At 36.0% G+C, this 12,807-nt stretch overlaps 1 protein-coding gene across 1 annotated transcript in view; it reads right to left on the bottom strand.

Annotated features, from left to right (window-relative positions):
• Positions 1-971: 971 nt before the first annotated feature.
• Rab10 (RAS oncogene family member Rab10) overlaps positions 972-12,807 on the bottom strand; it is a 37,649-nt gene continuing 25,813 nt past the window's right edge. The window contains exons 5-6 of the mRNA XM_068361091.1: positions 11,373-11,495; positions 972-7,753 (exon numbers count right to left, since the gene is read on the bottom strand). Of these exons, the coding sequence (XP_068217192.1) occupies positions 7,682-7,753; positions 11,373-11,495 (195 nt within the window). The 3' untranslated portion in view covers positions 972-7,681. The remainder of the gene's footprint in view (positions 7,754-11,372; positions 11,496-12,807) is intronic.

Consider the following 12,807-nt stretch of genomic DNA (forward strand, 5'->3'; position numbering starts at 1 on the left):
ATGGCCCGGGCATTTAGCAATCGGGGGCTCTTGGACTATAAGTCATAGCATCCCCAAGGTAGAAGGCTTCAAAAGTGGACACATCCAGGAGGCAAAGGGATACTTCTTAAGGGTGTGTCAACATGACCAGCCAAACACCGAAGTCATGAAGTAATAGGAAGTGGCACTGATGACAACAACCGAGAATACCATGAGCAAACAACCATATTGCTGTGCTCGTAGTTCATGCAAGGAAATTCCTAAATTACAAAAGTACTGTAATACGTTTACTGTATGACATTTGTCCCTCATATGCGTTCTGGACGATTATAAATTGTAGGCTTCCTAAAGGATCCTAAAATGTGTAAGGATCTAGTCTTGTGTAATATTTCACGTCCAACTTACTGACCTTCCAGTTCATGTACAATAGTTACATGAATTCCTTCAAAAGTTCTCAGTAACCATTCCCTTTACGTGATTCCTTGTTCCAGGAAAATGGAGCAATTATAATACTTCAGCGATTTTTTTTTTCTGGTCATCAATGCCTAGAAACAAAAAACTTGCTGGCCACTATAGCTTGACTGGGCTGAATATGTGTTTAAAATCATGTTTTCCACCTTACCCACCAATATTTGCCAGGTGAATATGTAGACACCATGAGGTTAAAGACCCATGCCTTTGATTTTTGCACTTCTGACATTGCCACTCATTCCTGCTAACCATCAGTCTAGTAACAAGGTTTGTCAGACACTGCATAGTCACAGAGAAGTGTACGCACCTTAAGACAGACGGGTTATGGTGTTTCGACAGTGTTTAACCACCTAAAGGGGTTCCAGATATAGTACAGGACTATATCCAGTTTGAACAAAATCCAAATTACACGTGGAACTTTGTATTTTCCGTTCCCTTACCCTGTCATTCCTATCTAGTTAAAAATAGTTCACCAAAAAGCAAATAACAATCACTCTGTTGCAGGTATTAATACTATCACGTCAGTACAGTAATATATTATAAGTTACATAATAACAATGAGTTACAGTCTAACTCCAACTTGGCTTACCTGAAGGATCTTTTTCTAATAACAATGAGTTACAATCTAACTCCAACCTGGCTTACCTGGAGGATCTCTTTCTTGAATGCGGTTAAAATAAGGGAAGGGTTTCATTAATCAAGATGGACAGCTGTAAAAGGACCAAAGAAAACCAATAAAAAGTAAAATTAACCAGGAGTACATCTATTGGAGCAACACAAGAGACTTCAGGTGGTAAAACCTCAATGTGGTTTATTAATCAAGGTTAACATTTCATAACACACGAGAACAAACATCACAGATGAGAAAAATACGTACGTTACCGAATGAACAATACTAAGGATACTGAAATATCAATCCTTCACAAATAACACTTTATTAATAATTTTCAAGCAAGTCATTGGACAAAAGCAAGCCCAGAATTGTTCCTGATGCGTAATAATGATCCATTTTTTCTCACCGGTGGACAAATATTTACAAAGGTAAGTAAAGACTGGTGTTTCAAAGTATCCTCTCTTGCCTTCTGTGACGAAAAAAATAGTATAGCCAAATCATCTCCATACGTAAAATAGGATTCTAAAGCATAGACTACAATATACGAAAAGTATTTGTGTATTGCAGGTCTGTATTTTTTCTATTTTTATTTATTTTTTTTTTACCTCTTTGGTCAACAGAATACCTTACATGTTTAATGTGCTGTGCCCATACATAATAACTATAATACCGTAAGGCTGTATAAATGAGGCTCGGCTTCCACAGTAAAAAATAAGAAAAAAATAAAAAATAAAAATAAAAGTAAAAAGGTGAAAGAGGAGACTGATTTATACCCATAATATAATGACAGGCTTATAATAGGCTTATTGACATTATAATCTGCACCAGTTTTTCCTTAACGAAAACACAAGTGCACAGATGAAGCCGTAAACGCCATTTACACTGCTGTGGAACCGGGTGATTTACTTGATATGAGTTATTGGCCAACATTATACAAGTCAGATATATCAAAACCAAACGCTTCTTCTTCGAAGAGCTGGTTTAAAACAATATTCAACAAGGGGAGGTTTCAATATGGAAATTCTAAAAAAAAAAACAAATTTGTATAACTATTGAACTTAAGAAAATTCCACCAATTAAAATTGAGAAAACAAATTAATTGAGGTTATTTATCAATTGAGAGATTCATTATGAAAAATTACCATGTATATATTTGCTAAACCTCTCCAGAACACTTACTAATACCAAGCAATATAGAAAAATTCTTGATGAATACATTAGGGAAATATTTTACCAATGATTTAGTACATATATAAAAAGAAAAGTTGTCATAAACAGCATCAAAGTGCAACCACATTCAATAAAGTAATCAAGGTTTATTTGGAGAAATTTCACATTACTGAACGGGAGAAACAACTATAGAATATTCTACTCGAGAATAGTCCGTCATCTTGAATCTCACCAATAGCAGGTTCACATGCAAACCCAGCATTTCTTAACATAGCCACATTTTACAAAATTAAACAAAGAAAGGTGATTTTGGGTGAAATTCATTTATCCTGAGGAGCTAACAATACAAAAACAATAATAAGTATAAGAGATGGAGCACTGCTCTAAGTATAAAAAAAGAAAACTATAAAATGGTTACCAATAATTGAATAAACTATGTAATTTGGGTAACTTGGGTTCACAATGAGAGAGCACTCATGGTAAGACTTTTTCAATAGCCACGAATGCAAGATTTCACTAAAAACTAATGGTTGCTGTATCATTGCGACGAGGAAACCAAAACGAAGAAGCAAAATAAGTGTTTACAAAATCAAGGCCACCTTCTGTGAAGAGGCTGCTGCCTTTTAACGAAAATGCTAAGGAAATCGACATTGCAAGGGTCGACTATCAAGACCAAAGTCGAAAAAGGTGGCTCTAAGAGGGGTCATTATTCTGTGAGGGAGGGTCACAACAGTTAAAGCCCTGTCAATACGATCGAGCATCACCGACGGGCAAACAGTGATACCAGGCCACAATAGTTAGTGAAAACGATGGTTGACGACGTCAGAAGCGGTAAAACTAAAGGCAGGGATCTGGCAACACTGTATGATGCCAGGTCCCTGTTTGTGGTTTTCCCGCTTCTGACGTCATTAACCCTCATTCTTACTAACTATTGTGGTCTGGTATCACTGTTTGCCCGTCGGGGATGCTTGATCGTGTGGACAAGGCTTAAGATACCTACACATTTTCATTTTGCTTCTCACATAAATCTAGGATGGACCCACTTCAGGAAGGACATTATTAGCTTCTTATTATGGGTTTATTATTCTACTATCATAGCACCAGTATACTGATGAGTTATCATTTGGCAAATAGCCTTGGGTCCAATTTACATGATACAAACATTTTTTAATACAGAAAAAAATCTAAATTTTACAAAGTACAATTTTAGTTTGAATGATTGCAATTCATCTTACTTTCCTTCTCCATGTTCTTTTCCTATCCATCATTATGGATAGCCAATAAGAATGTGAAAATGAAAAGAACCTGTTGTAGATGACACAGTAAACCGTACGTATAAACGACACTGCAAAAAACACCAGTAGTTGATTTGCATATCTCAACTTCCATCCAATTTAGTAGTGATAATCAAGTTTACAAGTCTTGCTAAGACAATTTCTTACCTTTTAACAATCACTGTTTTGGAACATTGAATTTTGATAGTCATATATAAACCAAGATTACTTTAGGCAGCTTTCTCAGTGACCTTGGTAGTTCCTTCTAGGAATGTAGTGAAACATCTTAGCAAAATTCCCGAATTGCTCTCCATTCTTTTAAACAGTTTCTTTCAGTCGTCTCCCCTCGACTAAAATTCTAAGGTAGGAAATGTTAAGTGGTAGTCTTAAACAGTAATAATGATTATGAAGGTAATTTTGATTGCAAGACAACCTTAGGTTTTTGTGGATAACCATTCGCATAAAAAAAATATTAGAGTACTGGTACTTCTTAAGTACATGGTAAAGTATTCAGCAAAGTATATTCTTCTACCTGTGTGCCTTATATCATAGCATATTTTAATTTTTACTTCTTTTTTTCCATGTGACCTCAAATATATCTGCTTTTAATGAACCTTTATTCAAGATTTTTTGTCTTTTCTTCAACTTATACAATAACAACAATAATGTAATTGAATTAAAGCAAGTCCCCTATGCAACCACTGTATTGCCTTAAGAATGTTTTTGTTTAGCTACTTGATTATAAAATAAGAGGGGCAAGTTCACAAAACATGAATAGAACTTGCACAAACTCGCAAACTGGAGAAGGATTCATATATCAAAACATAAAAAAAATTGAACTATTAAAGTTCCATGTGCTTTAGTGAATCTTGAAATAGATAAAAATGGCCAAACTACCAACCTTGTGTCTTTTATGGGTATGGATACACACACTTACTTTCAAAAGAAATAAAAAGGTGATAGTATGCACAGGGTTTCGAACAGACAATGCATTCGAGAAGGACAAACTAGCAGGCAGCAGCGCTCTCATTAACCTCCTATTATGAATTCACACTTGTTTTAACGAACACAAGGAAGACCGTCTTTAACTGCATCTGTTAATGATATCTTTAGACAATCTTTATACATATCACGTCATAAGACACACTGTTGTGATGAAAAAGAAAAAAAAAAAAAATTGGACAGGGGAATAATCGCAAAACATTACTGTTATTCTTTACACCTTTCTTTACAACAGCAACTCTTCAAGCAGATACCAACCCAAGGCCATGCCTTTCTGTTTTACATTCAGATGATGGGTAAAGTGAACAAGTCTGCTAACAACCCCGCTATGCAAATAAGACCAATGCTTAAGCAACTCTAACGCTTCCATCACAAACTCTTAACAGGGGCCATTCTGATGCCCTTCAAAGATGTCGAAGAAATAAAGTTACAACTGCATTCATGCCTAATGTATAAAATTCACCTGAGAAAATGCAATCATACCTGGCTGCCGTGCACACCAATTTTACCGAAGTCAGTTTGTGTTCTAATATTAATAATTTCCTTCAAAAATTTGGGTACATAAGCAATAAATGCTTTGACCTAAACAAATTAAATAAAAAAAATTAAATATTAACAATATGCCAAGCAGAGTTTCCTTTCGCTAGGAAAGCTGCACAAATGTGCAATTCAAAAAACTTTCTAGGCATTTTGTGCTAAACACCTTGTATCATGATCATAGATGCATAATACACCTTAAAAGTTTAAAGGTCACCGATGAATGGCAGAGGCACGGGACGATGACAATGCCCTAGAGACTGACCACATATATATATGATCAGCACCCAAGCCTACTCTCCACCCAAGCTATGACCAGGGAGGGCCAGCGATATCTGCTAACGACTCGGCAGGTAGACCTATAGGCTCCCCCAAACACCCCATCCTTAGCTCACAAGGATGGTGAGGTTGCAGACACTACGAGAAACTATCGAGCTTGAGCAGGTCTCGAACCCTAGTCCAGCAGATCGCCAAGCAGGGAAATTTCTAATAGGCTACCACAACCCTTAACCTGGTTAACATCACTACATGAACAAAAGTGGCAAAGTTTCAAAGAATAACAGATTAAACATCTGCATGGAAACAAACAGAAAGTACTTTAACAAATGTAGGATCTAAGAAGGCTGATGTGAAGGAATTTACTTTCAAAAAGGGATATACAGATAAAAGAGAGCATAGTATACTGTATTACCAATTTTCACTCAATTCTATAGCTGAACTTCAAATTGTGGAAAGAGCGTACAATCACTTCAATTACTCAATTTCTTCAGTGAATACACTACTAATAAGCATCATTTAACATCAGCATGACCCCAATAAGAAAAAGTTAACGACATCGGGATGAAATCTGAAACGGCACTAGCTCAGTGCGGCCTATTCATTGCACGAGGGTGAAACGTGTCAACCCTCTGGAAATTTTTACTTTGCAACCAACATCATTCTGGAGTCCATGACATCAACAACATATATAAATGGAAAAATAGTAAAGATAACCTTGCCCCTAACAATCCCAGGACATTAAAGCAGCCAATGTATATGGCATGGATTATCCTTAAGAAAATGCAAATCTAATTATTTGCTCCTATTTACTTGTAATTACTGCCGAGACGACCAAGTGCATCAACACTCCCAAAGACATTTTGTATGTTAATCACTTTTCAAATCACATCCCTGGAAAAGGTTATTCAATTAGTTACGCCGTAGCTCTACCCTCCTGTTCACACTGGTGTCAACCCAACAGCCAAAGCAATTTGTAAATGCTCTTAAACGCAGTCACGTGAATTTTGTTTTAGATTACACTCTATAAAAATCCAACTCATAATGTTAAAATACTTCTGAGAGCCCAAAAAATGCTCTACCACTATTCCATGTCTAACTGGAATAAATAAAAGGGCAATGAAAACAAAAGCATAAATCCGTGGGTAAAATAAAATGAGCCTATACTAAGTACATCTTTGATAAATCCTACATAACTGTTGAGGTGTGAATGACATCGGATAAGAAAATACTGCAAGTAATAATGTATATACAAAAATTCAGCCTCCTGTCCACCACAGATGATGAATATGTATTTACTAATCACAGAAGAACAAGTCATACAATCATAAAAATTATAATTATTTGGAGCATTCACAGCTTTGATATTTTATTACAAATATGATACAATACCTAAGTTTAATCCTCACATACATTCTCAAAAAAGAAGGCAAATATCCTACCTAATAATTTGTCACTATTTGACGCTGCGACCAACGAAATCCCCACCAACTGGTAATTAAAAGTTAAGTATGTCATATGAAATTCATTCGTGGAATAATGAACACTAGTACGGCCCTTAAAATTATGCTTCTACACACCACTAGTCAATCATAGACCTCCCTTCTTGTATCAGAAATTAACACTTAAAACATTAAAAGCCTTTTTTTCACACAAAATTTTTATAAGACAAGTGGACAAAATAGGTTCTGAAATTAGTTCCATTGCACCGAAGTCATGAAAGGTTTCCGAGGAGAAAACTGCTAAACAAAATGAAAATTAAATAAATAAACAGAAGTTTCCCCAAGATTACACAAACCCCCAAAAAAACTATATCAATCCAGTATGCTTCATCTTACACTTCATTCAACCTTAGCAAAAAAACGAATAAAGCTTTGACCAACTTATACATTTCGAAATAAGAGAAAACAACTGGGAGTTTAATGCAATTACTGAATAAATATCTATATAAAAAAAGCCAACACTCAAAAGATTAAACCGGGAGGAAATAAAAAATGTAATTACTGTATTGGTTCCAAACATTTCCTTTGAATCCATCCCCTGAGTGCAGTGTAGAAAGATGGTACTGGTAAAGCATTGAAAGCCTGTGCTATCATCATCATCGTATCCTGGCCTCCCCAAAAGAGCACAGTGAACAATGATTAAAGAGTCTGCAGTGATATCGTTAATCATGATGGAGTCGTCTGTCAAGACACCACTAGGAGGAGGAGGAGAAGTAGGAATAGGGAGGAGGAGTCTGTTAAATGTGCCTCTGGATAAGAAAACCAGCATAGGAGCCAATCTAATAGGATCTTATGCAGGTGTCCTATTATAAGGCTTCATTTTCTCCTTTACATAGCACTATTAATCCTCATCAACTCTACGCGCAGCATTGCCGGGCTGCACCTCGGTCGTTCCTCCTGTCAGGGCGTACTACGCTTTCTGGGTTTTCCTGAAATCATAAAAATCTTGAGTTAGTAAAATTAAAAACAATGGTTGAATCTTCACTGAACTTTGTAACTAACTTCATAATAAATCGCATTTATTCACCATAAAATTAAAGTTTTGTTAGATGTCTGCATATATTCAAGAGAATTCATCAGTCTTGAAAAAACTTTTCTAGATTTCTTGAGTAAAATTATAGCAAAATTGTCATGGGCTGTACTGATGTGTTATTGAACGTAAATTTAAACCAGATAAAAATGCTTTACTCCGTACTACTTCATGCTGTCCAAATTAGAACATTTAAGCCACTTCCAGGTCTGCACATCAAAGGTCTGTAAACATCAGATCAGCTAATGGGCACGTAGGAATGTTTAAAAAAAAGGAACTGAAACCCTATCACTTCAACAAATTCATCATTATGTCAAACTACTTTTCTGTAGTACTTTGGGCTTTCCCTATACTGTATCTCTTCCTTCATCTTTCTCTATAGTATTCCTTTTCAAAACCCATGTTACAGTCCTTCCTTCACTTGAAGGGGCTATCCTGGAGTATTCTAAGCCTTGCATGGTGTATCGGCCCCATTACATTGACACTTTTTCTGACAGTCTTTTAGTCTGTGTTGGATTTTATTGTCTCTGTCTACAGTATATTTGTGTACATATTGTTTTTGTTAGTATTAATTTTGTTTTTTATTATAATGTGACATTGTTAGTGGTTCTAATATCTATTCTGTCTCGTGATACTGAGCAAAATCAAATGACCACCTTGTCCCAGATTGTGCCAGTGTCATCTAGTGTATTGTAATATTCTTGAACTATGTGGCAATATCAGATACTTTACAGTTGCCTCCAGACAGTGATATTCTATTATGTTCATAAACTTTGGTTTCTCAAAAGAAGACCTCATCTAAGTTGCCTATTCCATGTTTTAAGAAGCCAGTAATTTCCAAACAAGATACCATTCCTACGGTATGGGGGATGATGGTGCATATTAGGAATGAGTACCCTGCTTCTTGTAAGTCCTGCTGAGAAGTTCAAACAGAAACCTATACATAGAGCTATGCTGCTAACCAGTCAACAGTTGTGATGTAAGATGCATACACTTGTTAAATTACAGCACGAAGCAAGAATGAGATGGCATTCTTGGGCACTTTCTTAGCCCTGCTTGTAAGAAAAGTCATTAACACAGGTCTAAGAAATAGAGTTATACAAGGGCTTTACCTGGCCAAAATGCATCTCATCAGAAAACATTACCAACAAAATCTAAGTGGGAAGGGATTGAAAAGTGCTCAAACCTCTAGTTAGTGACTGATAGATTCCAGGTTTTTGACACAAACTCCAACCTTTAGAGTGATGTAAAAGATACAAAAAGCCAAGCAACTCTTCCACTCTCTTTGTGGATGCTAATGCAATAATTATCTTGAGGGTTAGATATCTGCTTAGCTAACTAATAACTCGTGTAGGGCCCAAAAGCCGGTCCTTTAGTAATCCACACAGTGCACAGCGTGAGATGCAATGACTGCTCAACTTCATTGGGGATAGACTAGTGGTACCTTGGCATTTATGGCTGACGAAGCAGAGTGAGCTACAGTGATAACTTGTTCAGCTCCTCAACAAAATGGCTCGACAGATTGGCCTACTAGTTGATCTATGGTCAATGAACATCTTGAGAATAGAAGAATAATAACCTGACAAAATAAGGCTGAAGGGGATGCGGGGAACCATAGACATCTAAACTGTCCCATAGGTGTTGGAATGCCTCTTCCACGACAGCCCACGGATCTCGTGCATGAGAGCAAAAACCTCAAGCATTCTCTTAGGCTGTGTGGTGGATATGTAAATTTCCAGAGTTCACCAGACTTCAAAAACCTTCCTTGCCACTTTCAAGTGTAGAGACCACTCTATCAATAATACTTTTCCCAGGAATACAAGCTCATCTGTCTGTACATTCCCAAGGGACATAAGATATCTACCTGGCTGTAAGCTTTACAGCATTGCAAACCACCCTCTCATACAAAGGATAAACATTACACACATTTAAAAATTACAGTGAATACAGATTTTGATAATAGAATATTGTAAAAAATTATTTTGCCAACGCATTTATAGAGAATTCAAGTTGGAGTAAATTAATTAGAATGTAACTGCCTTACTTTTTTTCTTATTTAAGTGTTGTATTCTCACCTTACTCACCAGTCCTTTTGGACAGATTGATTGACTATTAGAAATTATCTAGCATCATAACTGCAAAGGTCACTGATGCCAGCAGCCTTCTTGAAACATGTACCACCATAATTAAGCACAATTGCCCCTTTAATAGCAAGGAGATTAAGATCAGCACTTACAGTATACTGTATAAAATCTAGATACAATTCTGATTATTCACCAACATGGCATGACCTGAAAGATGCGAAGAAAAATAACGAAACGAAGTAAACTACTCCTTCGCCATATCACGATTCACCTATTGCTCCCTCAGTGCAATGTGGATTTATATCATCATCAACAACTCCTCCTACGCCTGTTAACGCAAAGGGCCTTGGTTAGATCTCGCCAGTCGTCTCTATCTTGGGGTTTTAAATCAATACTTCTCCATTAATCATCTCCTTCACGCTTCATAGTCCTCAGCCATGTAGGCATAGGTCTTCTAATTCTTCTAGTGCCCTGTGGAGCCCAGTTGAAAGTTTGGTGAACTAATCTCTCTTGGGGAGTGCAAAGACCATGCTCAAACCATCACTATCTACCACTCATCATGATCTCATCCACATATGGCACTCGAGTAATCTCAGTTTCGTTTCTAATCCTGTCCTGCCATCTAACTCCCAATATTTTTCTGAGGGCTTTGTTCTCAAATTTACAAAACCTGTTTGATATTGTTTCATTGTCATACCAGGACTTGTCATACAGTAACACTGATCTCACTAAACTGATATACAACCTGATTTTTTCATGTAATTTCAGGCGATTTGATTTCAAAATTTTACTTAATCTAGCCTTTGTCTGATTTGTATATTTCAATCTTTCATTACATTTACACTCCAATTCTAAAGACCCTGTGTTAGAGATCATAGTTCCTAAATATTTAAACGATTCTACCTCATCAACCCTTTCTCCTTCCAATATTTCATCCTCCATTGAATATTCCGTTATCATCTGTCTGTCTTTTAATTATCTTGAGTCCAACCTCATGTGATATGTCATGCATTCTGGTAAAATATATGTAAATCTATATACTGTAGTGGACTCCTCTCTTAAATATTGCGGGTTTCTGAGGGCCGTTAACTTTTATATTTTCTACACTTTAATCGTTTTTCTTAGCAGTCACTTTTGGCTTTATCAATGCTTAAATTTATAAAGATTATGAAATATGAAAAATTATAAAAATATACCATAGATTTCTCTAGGCCTATCTACTTCACACTTTCTCGTCTATCGCGGAGGGGCTTGGACCGTAACACCATTGATACCCGAGGAATTACTGTACAATACAGTATTCAAAACTAAGAAATACATACTTTACATAATTACAACAGCAATGGCTCTACACATGGGAACAAATGCTGTGTATAAACTATCAACCTACAACTTGAAATCAGTAAAATTCATAGGCTACATGCTAGCACTTACCTGTGGATCTCTTCCAGGTGTCTTGTTCAGTATAGCTTCAGCAAGTTCTAAGAAAGCTTGTTCAATGTTAATGTTGGCCTTTGCAGAAGTTTCCAAAAATCGAATACCATGTTCTCTTGCAATCTATTCAAAAACAAATAAAATTTGATTATTCAAAATATAGATAAGGTTAATAAACTAATTCTAACAAGTTTTGAATTTACATCAACAGAGCAAAATGGGATAAAAATTGCAAACATCAACCTAAAGCTGTGGTAGAAAATTTTAAGGCTAACTTACTCTGGGACTACACTATTGGGATGGACAAAGTGATAGAAGCACATCAAAAGATCTATTTCAAAAGAAACTAGAGGGGCACTCAGTAGAGCGCAAGCCCCCACGGCGGCAGCTTAATTCTTGACCTATTGCTTGACCTTGACCTTTGACCTTAACATGTATTAATTGGCGTGGATTTTCATACGCTCAAATATGAACCAACTTGGAAGTCTGTGATCTCGACATTCCAAACTTATGGCTGATTACGTGAACTGGAAATTTCGCTTGACCGTGTCCTTGACCTTCCAAAATTTAATCATTTCCAACTTTTTACATAAAAGTTAATCCCTGTAAGTTTCATTACTCTATGATTAAAATTATGGCCAGGAAGCTGTTCACAAACACACAAACAGCTGGTAAAACATAACACCTTTCCAACTTCGTTGGCAGAGGTAACAAGGATATTTGAATCCCACTATCCAAATGTTATAATTGTCTACAATTACAATGCACAGGGCACACTGCAAGTCACCCCGACAGGATAACCTTTATATAGTGGGTTCCTCAACTTCGCCAGTAGGTTAGTAACTTCTTTCCTTTACATTTAGACCGTAGCTTGTCATCTTCTAATGCTAAACTAAAGTACAGTACGACACGGTCATAAATTTTCTACAAAATCCTGAGGTACCTAAAGAAGGGATTTCTATTTTGCCTATGAATCTTATTTTGAAAATGAATGTAGCTAAAGGATGAGTGTTTGGATAATAACACTGGTTGGATCTTATACTTTCAACACCAAGGGAATATTGAGAAAACAAACCAAAACATTAATTTTCCATTGGACTATTCAAGTTTCAAACTATTAAAGCTACCATAAAAATTAATAAGGTTATAAAAAAAGCATGACAATTTCAATACAAGGAATGTTATGATGTGATCACTGTATGCAATAAAAAATAAAACATTATCAAACGGCTGGATATACAAGCTACTATCATAAATCTTAAAATCATTTCGAGAAGGAACACAAGTTTCACATAACTCAAATATCTAAAATATCTGATCAATCCCATGAATATTTTATTTTTTATTTTTTGCTTTATCCAAAAACATTAACATTTGAACAGCTGGCCACTATAACTCATTGATTAAAAATAACTATTCAAGAAAAAAAAATATT

The sequence above is a fragment of the Palaemon carinicauda genome, chromosome 2, assembly GCF_036898095.1.
Source record: "Palaemon carinicauda isolate YSFRI2023 chromosome 2, ASM3689809v2, whole genome shotgun sequence".
Classification (NCBI taxonomy): Eukaryota; Metazoa; Arthropoda; class Malacostraca; order Decapoda; family Palaemonidae; genus Palaemon; species Palaemon carinicauda.